The 17,733-nt window shown below is 46.3% G+C and overlaps 2 protein-coding genes across 2 annotated transcripts; one reads left to right on the forward strand and one right to left on the reverse strand.

Annotated features, from left to right (window-relative positions):
• Positions 1-1,840: 1,840 nt before the first annotated feature.
• LOC133884227 (protein DMP6-like) lies at positions 1,841-2,592 on the reverse strand. Its single transcript, XM_062323576.1, has one exon. It carries the CDS (start codon positions 2,585-2,587, stop codon positions 1,841-1,843), a length of 747 nt encoding a protein of 248 aa, XP_062179560.1. The 5' UTR covers positions 2,588-2,592.
• Positions 2,593-15,908: 13,316 nt separating this feature from the next.
• On the forward strand, positions 15,909-17,668 carry LOC133883857 (NAC domain-containing protein 73-like). Its single transcript, XM_062323241.1, has 3 exons — positions 15,909-16,341; positions 16,584-16,779; positions 16,857-17,668. The coding sequence occupies exons 1-3, from the start codon at positions 16,183-16,185 to the stop codon at positions 17,441-17,443; spliced, it is 942 nt and encodes a 313-aa protein (XP_062179225.1). The 5' UTR covers positions 15,909-16,182; the 3' UTR covers positions 17,444-17,668.
• The last annotated feature ends 65 nt before the right edge of the window (positions 17,669-17,733 follow it).

The following is a 17,733-nucleotide window of genomic DNA, read 5'->3' on the forward strand; positions in this document are numbered from 1 at the left end:
AGAACCACATGGTCCCAGGCCAAGAGTAGTGGTTAGTGGTGGTATATTCGATCACGACATTAGACTAAGAATGAGACCCCTGATAGAGCACTATGAAGAAGGGCGTTAAAAGAAGGTGAGTGCAAGTATAGTAGCATCATCGTCATCTTTAGTATATACGCAAGGTGGTCGTAGAGATGGTAAAAGAGAATCGCTGCAGCACCAAAAAAGCAATACAAGGCGATGCGTGGTGAAAGGGATGGTGCCGAGGCAGCTTGAGGCCTTGAGCGAGGGTAAGGCTAAGCTTAGAGGATGGGTTTTGTACACTAGCGGAAATGGATGACCGAGAACGATTCTTTTAGGACTTTTACCAGGGAAAGGTGATGGAGAAAAAATAGCGTTCAATCGTTCGATTTAAATTATAAATCACATATTAAGTTTAGGAAATTGGATGGTCTCGCATGGAGAGATCACAAAAAAGAATGTTGGGTGCATGTATGATGCACACAAACCGTGAACTGATGACAGACCGATGAGACACGCAAGCGGGATCTAAATCCTGTTTAGCAGTGTTATAACTCCAAAATTCATATAAGATAGATTTTTTATAATAAAATAAAATAGTTTAATATATATTTTTATTTAAAATAAAAAAAAAGATATCTAAATTAAATATTCTCAATCTATTTATAGCTCAGCTCTCAAAATTTTGTAAACTAAGGCTGTGTTTGTTTGCTGCTTCTGAAACTGCTTCTGCTACTGGCAGAAGCCAGAAGCTAGAATCCAGAACAAACGAGGTTTTGGAGAAGTGGCTTTTGGAGAAGCCAGAAGCCTGTTTCTGAGGAAAATGAACTAAAGCTGAGAAGCTCGCTGAGATGTGCTTCTCTGAGAAGCTATGTGCTGAGAAGTCAAAAATTTATTGTAGAAACCAACAACCTATTTCCAAAAACAGCTTTTCAGACAAACCAAAAGCACAGCTTTTTAGAAAAACTCAAAAGCAGAAGCTCAAACAAACACGGTCTAAATATAAACCTTACCAAACACGTCCATAGTAGGCCAGTAATCAAACTGCCATACCTTCCACCTCGGCCGGAAGGCCCGGAACGACGGCGCCTGTAAGGCCGTGGCCCAACCCCTTCCATGTCCCTCCAGAGTCCAGAGGAGGCCAGGACTCCAGAAAGGTCCAAAAAGAGCCCAAAACCTCAGCCCCGCCGTCCGCTTGGCCCGCGCCACACGAACACGCCCACCACCGCGACTTCCACCTCCATCCTCGCTCCCCAATTCGCCTCGGCACGGCATGTCACGGCTTGACCGGCCGCGTGACACGCGCGCGACTCGCCAGGAGCCCAGGACAGCACACTGCACTGTGTGCCACGGCTGGTGGTGAACTTGGCGGGTGCTGCTTGCGACTTGATTGGGCTCTCTTCCCTGTCACAGCGCTGATTATTAGTGCTCCTGCGACAGAGTTCCAGTATACGAGTTATCTATTTTCGCAGGATACTACCCAATACATGAAAACATCAGGTATCACAAGCAAAGGTCGTGCCACAGATATAGCAGTGCATGGTATCTGACACGTATGCTTCGGTGTTATTGCAAGTATCTTGTTTCTTGCTATTTTGGTGTGGTATGTATGCTTCCATGTTCTTATATTCCTTGTAGCTTACTGCTACTACCGAAGATTACAGAGAAGTTTCAACGTCATCAACAAGCTATTTTACAATTTTACAGCATGCAATACACGGAAAAGCGTCGTGTATCTACTCGTCTCCTCTTGGCGGAGTTTTACAATGAGTTCGTGTAATTTATTCACAGAAACTGGAAACGGAAACGAACACAAACAGCTAGCGTTCGTCCAAAATTAGTGCGCTGAGAGCGGGAAGCCGATGCCGTGGCGGGTGGTCGGGAAGGACACGAACAGCATGCTCCCGACCACGCCAATGGCGATCGGCAACACCGTGAGCACCTGCCTCACGTCCTCCGACGGCACCGGGTAGAAGCACGACACCACGTTCCGGTCGAACAGCGCGACAGCGGCGAAGACCATCACGGACACCACCGCGTGCACGAAGTCCAGGAACCGGATCTTATAGCCCGCGGCGGCCTGCGGGTCCAGCGGCGCGCCGCCGTCGATGGCCCAGAGGCCCCGGAACGTGGCGAACCCGTACCGAACGGCGCCCTTGGCGTCCCTGAAACTGTCCGTGAAGCTGAGCACGAAGCAGGAGAGCGCGCAGAGCGCCACGAGTGCGCTCGCCATGGCGCGGTTGGCGCGAATGCAGCGGCCCTGGGCCGTGACGATCGGGGTAAGCAGCTGGAACGCCAGCACGGTACCCGTCGGGAGAAGCTTGGCCAGGTGCGCCGTGCTCTGGTACGTCTGGCTGATGGCCCGCTGGATTGGGCTCATGCCGTCGCTGCCGTCGTCCGCGGTGACGGAGCGCTTCGCCAAGAGAGGCCGCTTCTGCTCACGGCTATCATCATCATGCTCATGCAGCGCCTCCACGTCATCGTGCCGCGCTTCCGCTGCCGCTGCCGCTGCCGCCATCGCCACCGATCCCTCCCCACCACCTTGCATCGATCTTCTCTTACTCAGAGATCGATACTGGAGCATGTGATCGATCGATGGTCTGTGCTACTGCCAATGGAAAGGGAGGAGATTTAGGCCTTGGAAACAGAAATGCATGTTCATGGAGGCGAGTTCGACCGAGCGTGTCAAGCATTTTCTGGTTGGCACTTGGCTTGCAAGGAACAGGAACCTTAACATAGACAAATCGGGGAGCTTGAGCTAGCGCGTGCACACATGACACACCGTGCTTGCGAGGTTGAGTAACGCTAGGGCCAACGTGCTAGCTCTCTTCCTGTCGGGTCGTTCAGATTTCTCGGTGCGTTTCTTTCGCGATGGTCTACACGTACGCCTCGTGCGGATAAGGCAACGTGCTAGCTCTCTGATACTCCTCTCTGACGATCGGCGTATCTCCCGGACAGCGATCAGGGTTATGCAGCCGGCTAATCGGACGCCAGGCGGTTGTTATGTTCTGTTTTTCTTTAAATAAACTAGCTGTAGGCTGACGAATGGGAAACTGACAATCGCTGAAGATGCTAGCAATGCTTACATGGTTCAGGTCCGATGCCAGTTCATGGAGGAGAGGAGGCTTAAGCTTCTCCTGCCAGGCAACTAATTAAGCACTTGATTTAGATTAACTAGCTAGCTAGCCTGCCATTGCTCCACCGATCGATCACGGTCGCGGATGTGGAGAGATCTAGGGCTTTCAAGCGCCCTCGATTCGATCTCTCTCCCTTTCCTTTTTCCAGCTCGATCATGCCACGAGCTAACGAAGTAGCTGCTCCACTAATCCACACTTTTTTCCGTGCACAGCAAGCCACCCTCGACCGTATATAAAGATCGTCTAGTAACATTACCGTAATTCGCATTCGAGCAAGGCAAAGCATTGCAACCGAACTGTTAATTAAGCGTTAGCTGCTTCAACTATATGTGTTATCGATACAAGATTGATCAGATAACATCGTAAGTAGGTACTCTTTGATTTGCTTGCGTGATCCATATCGATGGCGCCTAATGGAGACGCAGTGGTCAAGTCTGCGAGAGGCGAGGGCGCCGGTGATCCACATTCCAGTCCAAGGTGGAGCGGCACGACACGTGGCCCTTCTCGGCGTGGACCACCGACCGAGCGCTACTTGAGCGCCGTGCCGCCGTACTGTTTGCCCAGAGGCCGGTGCCAGAACCGAATGCCTAGGCGCCGGAGAAGTAAGGAGGGCCGTTGACACTGCCCGAGACCATGCTAATGGTGGGCGGGCGTGGCGCTGGCCCTTGCGCTTGGCGCCAGCCATCTCTTGGACAGCGCGCGGCGGGAACATCGGGTCCATCCTGCACATGCAGCCGCCCGCGGTGTGCGCCCTAAACGTCGTCACCGACGGCGCATCCCAGGTTGACGCGGAGCGTGGCGGCGCCGCAACAATGAAGACGAGTGGACGCGCTCTGGAAATCATTGTTCCAGGCTTCCAGCGCGAAGACGTTCGAGAAAGAAGAAGCGGCGTCTTGTGCGTTGGTTCGTTAGGCATTGGGCTCAGGGTGGTCGGTACCCCCTTATCTCCTATTTTCCACTGGCAACATGCACACGTTAATAGCAATATGCGCATGTTAATAATATGATTAGTTTCGTTGAAATATTTTATTATGATAAATTTTTAATTAAAAATTAATATGTTTAGTTTTTTATAAGGTTAGAATCATTTAGTTACAAAACATAAAATTAGAAGAGATGTCTGATTGGAAAAAAATTGCATATCAAAATATACTATAGGTTCTGAAAAAAGAATTCCCTGGTACGGCGGCTGGGTGCGCTTATAGAAAAAAAGGGTAGAAATCAGGTCTGGTGCGCTATTCCAGGTGCGTTTAGCAATTTCAGCCGAAAACGGAACTGCAGTACAACTATCGGGTGGACATAGCAAAACTCGTGTGAACAATAACACGAACAGTTATGCCGGACCAAAGGTGAACAATACTGGGCTTGAACATTACTGTGCTCAAACAGTGTTGCGCTGGATGAACAGTGCTGCCGTCAGCGATGATGTCAGCGGGACCTGTTATGCGTCGGTTGGATCTTCTACGGGTGTGGCCGTGTGGTCTGATTGTGGCACACCGAAACGGATTTGAGCTATGGGCGTCGATTGGGCGGACGGCGCCTGCGGATGCCGTCGTGCGGGACGGCGAACTGCGGCTGTGCCAGTGAGACGCCGGCGGAGGGCCAGCGGCGCGCGGCGCGCGGCGAGCGGAGATGGCGAGATCCGGTGAACGGCGGCTGGGCGGCGCGGATCGGCGACGAGGAGCGGACCGGCTAGCGCTTGAGCGCACGGGGATGACGAGCGAGGCGCGCGACAGATCTGTGAACCTGTGGCAACGACGAGTCGCGTGGCGAGTGGAGATGAGCGGCGCACGCATCGGGTCCGACGAATCGGTGAAGACCGGCGCCGGGCGCTAGCACGTGGGGTTTCCAAATTAGCATAAGATGCGGAGAAGGGATTGAGGAAAAATATTTGACTGTGCACCGTCTGATGGTGTATAATATATGTTAGTGATCGTTTAATTCTGTTATAATTCATGTATTTTATAGAAGTATATATTTATTTTTTAATTAAAATCGTGATAAAAAATTCTGAAATAAATGACATAGCGGGGAAATGAAGTGTAGAAACAGCGTACAAAAATTCATGCCCATCCTCAACCTGTGGAGGGAGAAATGAAAAGAAGAAATTGTAGACTAGGGATGGTATTTCAAATACCGGTCACCTCTGATCTTAGATTTCCCCTCGTTTTCCAATTAAAATTGTAACGAAAAATTCTAAAATAAATCAAAGATACGGGGATGAAGTGGAGAAACATAAAAAAAGGGGGTCATCTATAACCTGTGGAGGGAGAAATGAAAAGAAGAAATTCTAGATTCGGAGTTGCCAGTATCTCAAATACCGACCATCCTGATATGTTGTTTCCCTTCGTTTGTCAACCAAAATTGTCACGAATTTTTTTGAAATAAATCATAGAGACGGAGAATGATATGGAGAAACATCACACAAAATTTCAGATCATCCGCAATCTGTAGTGGAAGAAATGAAAAGAAGAAAGTATGGCCTCGTGGTGGACGGTGTTTCAAATATCGTCCACCACCCAAGTCAGATTTCCCTTCGTTTTCCAATGAAATTTGTCATTGAAAATTCTGAAACAAATCAATGAGATGGTTCCTTTCGTGCCAAATTAAAGAGCTTATACTACTGAAAGTTGTGGTTCCTTGGATGAAGCTATCTTTTAAGGGGTACACTGTCATTTTCTGATAGAGGCGTACTATCCTCTCCCTGTGCCCGATCTCAATTATCTGGAGAAGACACATGATCTGATCATTCCGTTGAGATTTTGCCACGACTAATCAGTCTATAATCGTACGGCGATCGAGCGAGGCGCCTTGCAGTAGTTCGCCTAACCTGAAAGCTAGCTAGCTAGTCTCTGAAAGCTTGTGGCTAGAAACTAAAGACCAATAGATCCCGGATCATAACCTGCCATGCCGCCCCAAAATCATCCACCAAATTTCCAACACGTCTTGTTTCCAACGCTTCATACCTGACATGATGCACACATGTACGTACTAGCTAGGCATAGCTAATCTGAGTGTACATGCGTTATGCGCTGATGCACACGCACGCAGCTCGCCGGGCCTTTTCTGCAGTGGGGGAGGCGATCGAGCTAGTATCTGTCTTGCAAGACACTCCACGGCGACTTCACATCTAAAGCTCTCCCAGCTCCCTCTCGGCCAAGTGGAACGTCCTGCGAATCCATCGGGTTGACCTGTCTCACTGGCACAGAAATGTTTATACCAGTCGGTTCCTAAAGGCTATTACAATCGATTTTCCAACGGACTAAAACATATTGACTGTGATAATTAATAATTATTATAGTCGGTATAGGCACCAACTACGATAATTATTATACTTAGTCGGTTTATTGGAAGAACTGACTATAATAATCTAATTATCACGATCAATTTTTCACACAAGTTCATTGGGTAATTACATTATCCCAATCAACTTCTGCAAAAAATCAATTGTGATAATTAGATTATCACAGTCGATTTACAGTAATAATATTTATCCGGATTATATTTCAAATTCAGATTTATGTTCAAATTCAAGTTTTAGACAAATACACATATACATATACGTATAATTCTAAATTTCATACGAATTTACATATGCCATCAACATAGACAACCAAAGTTCTTTTCACATTCACAAATATTACTTTCACAACATAAAATCAATCTGAGGTTCACATACACCTTGTCTCTTCTTTTCCTCGTTTCCTTCTCTGTGCTACACCTAGAAAGCAAAAAAAATGACAATAATAAGTTGAATTCACAAGTCACATTTTAAATGCAAGATATATATAATATACAATCATTTCAAACTCATATTCATTATTTGTCATTGTCATAAAACAAGTTGCTTGAGTTGATGACGTTTCTCGAGATGAAGTAACACATGTCTTTGCATATTCTGTTGAGTTTTGAATCATTTGGGACATGAGCTAGCATTGCAGAAATAACAAAAACTTGTTACATTAAGTTAAAACATAGAAAGTTGAAACTGGTATAAGTATTGATGCAGTGATAAACCACTTTAAGATCATGAAAGCCCTTCACTTTACTCGTAAAGTGGCACACGTATACCCACATTGCACGGAGCCTATTGGCACACATAATGTAGTAATAGTATCATCATTTGTGAAGTCTTTGCCATTACAAATTGCGAATACAATGCATAAGTGTTAGTAATTACTGAGAAATCAACATGAACGATATTTTTTTTTCTTACTCGGGTCGTTGTTCTCACCTCTAGCGACATAACTTTTGAACCCACTATATATAAATGAGATCAAACCATTATCACCAACCATAAATAAATATTTTGTAGAGGATTTGTTTTACCTTTTCAAAAGGTCTATTAGTTCTTAGTACGAGAACTTTGGGAAGTTTGTGGAGTCGAAGAACACCATCAAGCTTTGACATGACTTTAACATAACCATAATATAGTGGTCACAACACATGTATCGTAGCCAACAAGAATTTGGTTAGGTTCTCAACCAAGTGCCATATCAAAAGTATTATCATTGAAGCACTTACTTAAACCCGTAAGTACCAGCAATATACTCATTGTCTTACAATTGGATCATATCACTTGTCGCGTATTCCACAACTTCAGCAGGTCCTTGTTGGGATTGTTCTGGCATATTGATTGGGGGTATGGTCGAGCAATCTGCCAGGCTCCTTGAAGGCTTTGTATCACACCCACATGTGTTTATAATCAAGAAAGTAGTTAGACATGGCATTTATTGAGGTGCTTTACACACCGGACATGCCCATGTCTGCATACTCTTTGTGATAGAGAACACAATGGTCCCAACATGCATATATTTGTTTGATGTCCAATTCTAATGGACAAATGATCTTCTTTACTCTGTATAAGATAGTGGAAGGGACCTGGGTCGTGTCCTCAGCCTTTTTGCCAAAAAAAATTAATACAGGTATGCAGCATTGCTCTGAAGCTATGTTACTCTCTCAGCGCTCATTGCCGTCGAGCTCCACTCCAAGACTAAAGAACGTTCATTCCCTTCACCTTCACCAGACCACCAAATCGAGGTCCTCAACACCCGAATAGACCTTCTAGCTCCCCGAATCGAGTTCCTTGCTATTGAATCTCGTGCTAGATTGACTTCCTCATTGCCCTTTCCTCTCAGTTTCTTCTCTCGCCACCAAATCCAGCACCTCGTGGCTAAATCTTGCCCATACATCCCCAAATTGAGCTACTCACCACCCAAATCAAGCTCATACGCTACATGAAGGTGTTGGTCAAAAGGGGGGAGAAAGGAGGGAGAAGAAGAGACAACAAGCAAGGGAACTAAACACCTCTCGCCAACACCATTAGAATTTAGAAATGCCTACTGTGCCAAATCTTTATTGATCGATGCCTGCTTTAAGTGGTAATTCCTACTCCTAATGTCTTAATTCCAGATATTTGACTTCCAAAGATGAATAATTGAAGAATGCGTCGACCTTAACTGCATTTTGCCAATGTCTTATCTAGACAAGACGTCATAATATCTACAATTTCATTGATAGATTGCTTCTATCGGTGTATTGAGTAAATGGCTACCCTGCCAAACGGGGCCCGCGAGGGATATAACAGCCAGAGGTGTGTATTTCCTAAAACTGGTCGGTCGCGTGACCAGGGTATGATTCCCGTGACCAGTACAAGGCATACACGACCAGTCTCCTTACACCATCACATAAAAGGCATACACGACCAGTCTCCTTGCACCATCACATAAACCTGACTGGTCGCAGGGCCGGATCTGACACAACCTATCCAATTGCATTTATTAACATCCACTCAAGTGTTTTTCTTCCTTATGCGCCAACTCCAGTGGACGAAGTCATGGATGGTGCAGATGGGCATTGTCTCATCTCGTAGCACTAAATGCTACGGAGTGTGACTTTCGCAGGTCGATGCGACGTCGCACGACGAACAGGACGTTGTCAGCGGGCTGATCAAGCAAGTGGTCGGGGACCATCCTTTGTAAAGATATCTTGGGTTAGATATTAGGATGGGATACAGCTTGTAAGTTTTTAAATTCAAAAAAAAAACCTAGACTCTCTGTTTTGCAAGACTTCACAACCAAGCCACGGGCTCCTGATGTATTGATTCTCCAACCACAGCACACGACCACGCTCAACGATCACTACGCAACTCAATGACCGAGATGCCAAACGACCAGGAGGCCGAAGATAATGACCATAAGGCCAAGTCCTCACTAGGGCTGAGCGCTACTCGCCCCCGACGGACTTGTCGAGCCGTGTCTTGTTTCGCGCACCAAGAACCTGACTAGCGTGCAGAATAGAACAAGAACAAGCATCTAACCCCAACGCTTTTTCATTCATGGAAATGTTAGGTTACAGATCAACTAGTTACATCCGATTGGACTAACTATCATATTACATGCATGCCCTATCCTCCCCGACTCAAGCTGCTAGCGTAAAGTTGACAAAAGGGTCTACTGAACTCTTGCCTCTATTTGCTATTGAATGAGTCAAGGAACCTCTTATACTCCTCCTTGGAGTGGCAGCTCACCACTTCAGGGATCGGACGATGACCGGCATAAGGCACAGGGAAGGTGGCTGACACAAAGACCCTGCCGGGGCTAGTGACAGGTGCCGATGCACCCTGCAGACCTCATTTCTGCTTCATCTCCGACTCTTTTTCTTCATCAATCTCCTTCTCCAGAAGGTCTCAATCGACCCCCACCTCGTCATCGGAGATATTGATGACCTCGGTTGAGGGATCTGCCCGGGCGAGAGATCGAGATGGGCCAGCAGGGGATGACCTTCTTTGGAAGGGCGTGAGCTCGATGGTCGCTGGCTTTAAACTTGCAAGCATACCCATGACAACTGCTGCTTTCGGAAGCACCACGACCAGCGGATCTGGAGCCAGGGGCGACTCTGCCCCCATCGAGCCGATCGAGATCATCAACCTCTCCGGTGATGAAGGAGTGGAGTGCGCCATGGCCTCAGGGCCTGCAGACACTATGGAGTAGAACGCAAGACAGGATGGAGGCGAATGGACTCTAGGCACTAAAGGCATGAGGGTGAGAAGGAATGCAAGGGGTGATTCGAAAGTCCATCAAACACTCATCTTTTTAAACCACAGTGACACCCCAACCAACGCGGCCTTCAAACCGCTCGAAACTCTAGGAGGCGCACAGAAGGAACCAAGAGTCTTTCAGGTCCAACGACAATCAATATCTCTCTCTCATACCCTCTTTTTTCCCTCTCGGGACATTTAAACCTCCTTACGTGACGTGAAGTTCATAGTTACACTCTGAGGACTAACGACGTCAATGACCACTCCCTAGGCAGACTACGTCTGCCCTGGGCCCAGGTGTTGTGACCAGGCTGGGTAACGGTTATGAGGAAGCTCGGGGATTACTGTCGGTGTATTGAGTAAAGAGGTACCCTGGAAAATGGGTCCCATGAGAGATATAACGGGTAGAGGCATATATTTCCTAAAACTAATCGGTTGGGCAACCAGGGTTTGGTTCCCGTGACCAGTACAAGGCATACGCGACCAGTCTCCCTGCGTCATCACATAAACTCGTGGTTGGTCTCACTAGTCGTAAGGCCGGATCTGACACAACCTGTCCAATCACATTTATTGATATCCACTCATGTCTTTTCTTTCTCCAGGCGCCAACTCCAGTTGACGAAGTCATGGACGGTTTAGAGGGGTATTGTCCCGTCTCGTAGAATTAAATGCTACGAAGTGGGACTTTCGCAGGTCGACACGGCGCCGCACGACGGATGTGACATTGTCAGCAAGATGATCTAGCAGGTGGTCGAGGATGATCCTCCGTAATGATGGCTTGGGTTAGATATTATGATGAGCAAAGTTTTCTGTTTGGACCCACATGTAAGTTCTCCTCCTCCCTACTATATAAAGGGATGAGGACCTTATTTATAGAGAATGACATATCAAGTCTGGTAACTAGCTAGAACTACCTCTGTAACAAATTGAGATCCTCTATAACACAACACACAGGACATAAGGCTATTATCCTCCGGGAGGTCTAAACCTATATAGCTTCCTGTGTCCCTGAGTCCATCGTACGCACACACATTGATTTATGAGACGTCATTCACGCACCCACTGTCTAGCATACATCGAAATCATTGTCAGGGACTAACCCTCGACAGCTTCACTTACTTGTTACTGTTTCGGTTTCCACGGCTAGCGATGGGCGTGTATTTTCTAGTTTGAAGATCATTAATACAAGGCTACGCAACAAGATGGAAGATGATTTTATTGCCAAAACCTTGGTAGTACACATTTATGGTCAAATCATAGATAAGTATCTATAAAGATATAATGAAGGACTTCAAGAATAGAAAGCATCAAAGAGCTGATTTGTAGTGGATATCAGTATGAGACAATGGCTAGTTGTAATTTTGGTGATTATGTGTGTAATACTATGTTTTAGAGTTCCTTTATCGGATATACCAATAAGTTTGAGCATCAAATGTAACAACATATACTTCTCATTACAACCTGGATACAAATGTGTCTTTGAGTCATCGATCAATGCCTCAAAATTCTCTTTGCACAGAGCTTCCACATCGCGTAATATTTGATCCTCATTATAAAGAATGCCATTTTCCACCATAATGTCATCTTCAATGGGATCTTCTTCTTCACCGTCGGTGATGTTGTCACCACCTTCTTGATATTCACCGTACTCACTCCAACATGTGTACTTCTCCATGAACCCCTTTCAAATCAAGTGTGATTTGATAGTCTTGGGTTCACTCCACATCTTCTTATTCTTGCAATTAATACATGGATAAAGTATATGCTACTTCTCCTTCTTTAGCATGTCCTCCTTGATGGCACTTACAAAACCAATCACGCCATTAGTGTACTTGTCATCAGCTCGCGACGCATCATACATCCATCACATGCCCAAATATAAATTTAAGTAAAAAAGATGTGTCAATTATCAATTTAATTATTTTTAACTAAATATAGTGTAAATTTTATAAAAATACATCTAAATGAAATGGAAATTAAATTTCTCATCTAATACTTACCACGAATTATACCTAAATTCAAATAGATATCTTCGATCCATCAAGAATTATACCTAGATTACTAACTACATTATCATATATATTGGTCTAAATAATTTAATTCCACATTCACGAGACTTCTTAGATTCTATCTACATCTAATGAATTAGAAGTCAAATTGAAGCAAGATTTAGGACCTCTGCATATAAGATTGCTAGATTCAACTAGATCTCTTCCATAGATCAAGAATTATACTAAATTTCAACCTAGAGCAAACTAACCATGAATCTAGGGCAAACTAGCATAAATCTAGAGCAAACTAATCATGAATCTAGATCTAAGCTAAGTAATCAATAAACTAGGTAGATCACTTACCTTAATCATCCTCTACCTCCTCCTCCAAAATATACACTTATAACACACTCTTGTAGTAGAATGAAGGAGCACCCGAGTAGCCACTGTTTGAACCGCAGCTGCTTTGTCTGAACAATGGCTGCTTGGGGAAGAAACTACTACTAAATAGGATCGGCATTATCCTAGTCAGTTTGTGTAAATAACCGACGGTTATAATACTAGTCATTATCCCAGTCGGCTTGTAAGTGAAACCAACTGAAAAAAGTAATTATCACAGTCGGTTGTTTACACCAACTGTTTGGGATCGATAATACCTTTTTAATGTGGATGCCTATGGAGCGAAAAAATGACTGAGATAACTATTTTCATATGTGTTTTTTAAAAACCGATTGTGATGGTTAATTTTGAATTGACTGCTTAAGGTTTTTTTTTATAATGTCTCCACTCCACCTGCTACCTCTCTCCGCTTCTCGCACGCATCCATGATCGTCCTCCTACGTTTTTCCTTGAGTCACGATCGACACCAATTAAGGCCTTTAGAGACTAAGTTGCATGTAAATATATGGTTTGAACCATCCAATTGACCTGTCGGGTATGTCAAATTTAATGCATCAAATCGGCAATACTCATCAGTTGAAGCATTATATAGTTGCACATAGATACACCTAGCTAGATCTCAGAAAATTCGACGTACTACCTTCATGAAAATATCGGGTGTCTGATGACAATTAGCAAAAACCTAATTCGAGACAAGTGTACTATATCCCTTCGATCCCTGCACAGAAAGGTATATGTACTGAATATTTGTGTCAAATCCAAACATGAGTTTCTGAGGGGAATATCCGTATGGAAACCAAGTTCAAATATGCTTTGGTTTTATTGTGATGAGTGATTGATATTGTTATTTATTTGGTTTGATAATCTTCGATTTTGTATGAGCTTTGATGTGATTTGAATTGATTTGAGATTTCATTTGAGCATAATGATTATGAACTAATTGGAATTTGAGTTGGAGATATGTGTATGTTTGTCTCATGGTGTGCAGGTGATGGATGCAACTTGGCGGTCGACGGGGAGATGATCGAGGACAAGCGGAGTGCTTGGTGCCAGACGATCAAGGAGGTCAGGCAGAGTCAAGGGTGATCCTAGCTGAACACGTGGAGGTCAAGCAAAACATTGAAGGCGGATGGAGACGACATGTCGACAAAGTCAAGCGAAGGGGATGCCGGTGCAAGTGACAAGGCCGCCCAAGGGATCGGGAGCGAGAGAGACTTGCCGGCGGTCAGGATCGCATGACAGAGTATACGCGTTGACATCGAAGCGCTTGCTTAAGGTGTAAGCAAGGCGGTGAGTCACGCTTTAAGAAGCGTGCAGCCGGTTTCGCGGTTTGGCCTCAAAACCGTGGGAAGACTGGAGGAGTATGTGGTACCATTATGAATTTTGCGTCGAGGCGAATCTAAGTCATGAAGTCACTGCGACCGTCCGATGAATGGAGAAAAAAATAGACCAAAATACCCTCGATGGTAGGTAGAATTGCACTACAAGAGAGGGGTATTTTGGAGAAAAGTTAGGAAACTTAAGTGCCAAGTTTCTGGGCCTATAAATAGAGTGGTAGAGCTAGAGAGAGTTTTGAACCAACCACTTGAGCCTCATTATGCAACCCATTTGAGAGCCTTAAAGCTAGGGTTTTAGAGGAGAGAAGGATAAGTGCTTAGTCTATGTAATAGGTGAGAGTTTTGAGAGATAAATCTTTGTAATCCGCCTAAAATAGGGCTGACCTCTTTGAGTAATTAAGTTTATATTTTTACATATGCTTGAATTCCCCTCCTTCTAGTTTCCCTTTATTGGTTCCCTTGCAAGTTTGCAAGTTTTTCGGTTTTCGGTTTTGTTTTTTGTTTTGGTTTTTGGACTGAAATTTCAGCACCTTGTGAGATCATTATTCTTGTTGCTAGAGGCATAAAAACTCACATACGAGTGTATGCTCATGGGTTTTGAGTACCCTTGCCTCTAGATCATCAACTTGGAGAGGTTCCTTGCCCGGAGATTTTTTCTTTGAGCTGCAGTTTTTCACCTTTGCAGTGTTGTTTTTCTTGATGCTAGTGGCTTAAACACTCACATACTCATGTATTTGAGCGGGTCTTTGAGTCCCCTTGCCACTAGAGTATCATCTTGGAGGATAATCTTGTCCGGTGTCCATCTTCTCTAGTTTCTTTGAAAGTTACGAATTTTTGTGCATAAAGACACATGAAATAGTCTTGAATGGAACATATGGTTCATATTCCATCTGTGGAGTCTCTCTAATTCTTTTGCTTCCGTTTGAGCGTTTTGAGATATGTTAGATGAGAAATAGAAAAAGATCATCTATTTCGAAAGAAATTTGTTGAGACGTCTATTCGTCCCTCTAATCGTCGTTCTCGATCCTACACTAACCGATATGTTCGTACTCTCGTTTCATAATTCCACACGTGTTTGCTATGTATGGTAGTTAGTACCTTCGAATGGTTTCATTGATGCATGGACGGAGATCGAATTGCTAATCTAGCCACGAACCAGGTTCCAGATTTAGATATTTTCATCCTGCACGGCCTCGCCAGGCACCAGCCAGAGAAGAGAATATATGCAGGCCATGCGTCCCGCAGCTGCTCTCAAGACTTAACACGGGCGAAAGTACTAAGCTCAACTACCTGGTAAGATCGCATTCACGCATGCTTCTCATATTGGCAAGTGCAGGCACGCATGGCACTATGTTTGGTGCACGTACGCATGCATACATGCATGTGCACTGCTCCTTCTATTAACTTCCGTAGAAAAATCAAAGCAAGTTGCCACTGATCAGATGACCAGCATGGATCGAGTTGGTCAGTCCGTGCTCTGCGGCAACTCGCGATCGCCGGCTGGCTGGCTGGCCGTGGCCTATGGCTTATGGGGACCGCCAGCAGGGACGGGCCCGCCGCAGAGAAACCGGGCGCCGGCCCTGGTTTCCTTCTCACGTATACGGGAAAACTTGCAAGCCCTATACGTGAGGACCAAGCAACATGAAATCATCTACCTACTGTATCCTTGTGTGTTTCTTGTGAACACTTGCACACATGACACAGAACATAAAAAAAGAAAAGAAAATAACGCTAAGTATCTCTTGAGGGAGGCTCATCCTGTCTCTCCCTTTGTGTAGTAGTGCTAGTGCGTGATACCTCTCTCGATCGATATGATCGTCTTGGGAAGCCACAGTGAAAATCTGCATTTGCATGCGTGATGTGATACGCTGTTTGTACCGGCTGGAGATGGAGAAACCACTGAGAGTAGTGTACGGTGGTGTGTGATCGCAGGTAGCTTTTAACAGGGACAAGCTAGCTAGCGGCATCCCTCTTTATCTCTCTCTCAGTTCTCTTTCCTTGACCAACCCCCTTAATTTGTTTGTTGTTCCCTCTCTCTCTCCCTCTCCCTCTCTCTCTCTCTCTCCACACACACACATCTCTATAGCTAGCTGCCTAGCCCAGCCTAGCCTTCGTCTTCTTTTAACCCTGCATTCCTCTCCAGCCAGAACGGTCTTAGCTTTGCCGGCCTGTCACGGGGGTGGGGTAGTGCTAGATAGTATTTTGCAGAGGTGTGGTTGCAGAGAGAGGCGCCATACATATATAGCCGCCTCTCGCGAGGAGAGCGATCGAGGAGGATGACGTGGTGCAATGGTTTCGACGACGTGCGCGCCGCCATGGAGAGCAGCCTGTCCCCGGCTGGCGCCGTGGCCGCCGCGGGCAAGAAGGCGGCAGCGTCGCTCGCCGTCCTGGTCAAGATGTGCCCGTCGTGCGGGCATCGCGCGCAGTATGAACAGGTGCGTACGTGCCCGTGCAAAGCATGCATGGTGGAGACTTACTCATCAGAGAGCGATAGATCGGGCCTGGACCGGTGCACCGTGCACGCATATATGTTTAACTGTCGTCTGAGTTGTTCTTACGCATGTCGCAGCTTGAAACCGTGCATGCACCAACATGCATGAGAATCTCACGGACACGGGACACTCGTGGGCTTCCACCATGTTGCTGATCTGACATGCATGTATCAAACTAATTTCAGGAGACCACCACAATTCAGGACTTGCCGGGGCTGCCTGCCGGCGTGAAGTTCGATCCGACGGACCAGGAGCTTCTGGAGCACTTGGAGGGGAAGGCGAGGCCGGATTCCCGGAAGCTCCACCCCCTCGTCGACGAGTTCATCCCCACCATCGAGGGCGAGAACGGCATCTGCTACACGCATCCTGAGAGGCTTCCTGGTGCGTGCTTCTGCACGTGCCGATCGATCGACGTGCGTGTGCGCATGTGTACGTGACTGCACGTATGGATGTTTCAGGTGTGAGCAAGGACGGGCTGGTCCGGCACTTCTTCCACCGGCCATCGAAGGCGTACACAACGGGGACGAGGAAGCGGCGGAAGGTGCACAGCGAAGACGAGGACGGCGGCGAGACGCGGTGGCACAAGACCGGCAAGACGAGGCCGGTGATGTCCAACGGCAGTCCCAGGGGTTACAAGAAGATCCTGGTGCTCTACACCAACTACGGCAAGCAGCGCAAGCCCGAGAAGACCAACTGGGTGATGCACCAGTACCACCTCGGCTCCGACGAGGAGGAGCGCGACGGCGAGCTCGTCGTCTCCAAGGTCTTCTTCCAGACACAGCCCAGGCAATGCGGCTCCACGACGGCCAAGGAGGCCACCCTCGCCGCAACGGTAAACAACAACACCCGTGAAGCCGGCGGTGCACTTGCCGGCCATCATCAGGGTGGCAGCATTCTCAGGGAAGCAAACGGCATGGAGCTCTACAATCCAGCAATGGTAGGGTATGGCCAAGGCGTCCCAAACAACAGGGACCCTGCTGCTGCTGCTGCTTACTTCATGCCTAACTTTGCCCTGCATGCAGGAAGGGCTAGCTTTGGCCCTTGAACCAAGAATTCACGACAAAAAATTTACAATCCTACCAAATTCACAGGTTAGGGAATTAGGGGCGGACCAGGTCACTGGTGTATTGTCCATGGCCTGAAAACTACAGCACAGGTGGAAAGATACATGTTGGGACTGTAGGAATGTCATATTCTTTGCACTCTAATTTGACGTTCATTTCCCAATTGTTAATTACTATATTTTGTTTAACCTTCTGTGGTTCCGTCATGTTGTTCGAATACTCGCATCATTCATAGATGTGGAAAATGTTCGGTTTACTCCGGAGACCCAAT

This window comes from Phragmites australis, chromosome 11 (genome assembly GCF_958298935.1).
Source record: "Phragmites australis chromosome 11, lpPhrAust1.1, whole genome shotgun sequence".
Taxonomy (NCBI): Eukaryota; Viridiplantae; Streptophyta; class Magnoliopsida; order Poales; family Poaceae; genus Phragmites; species Phragmites australis.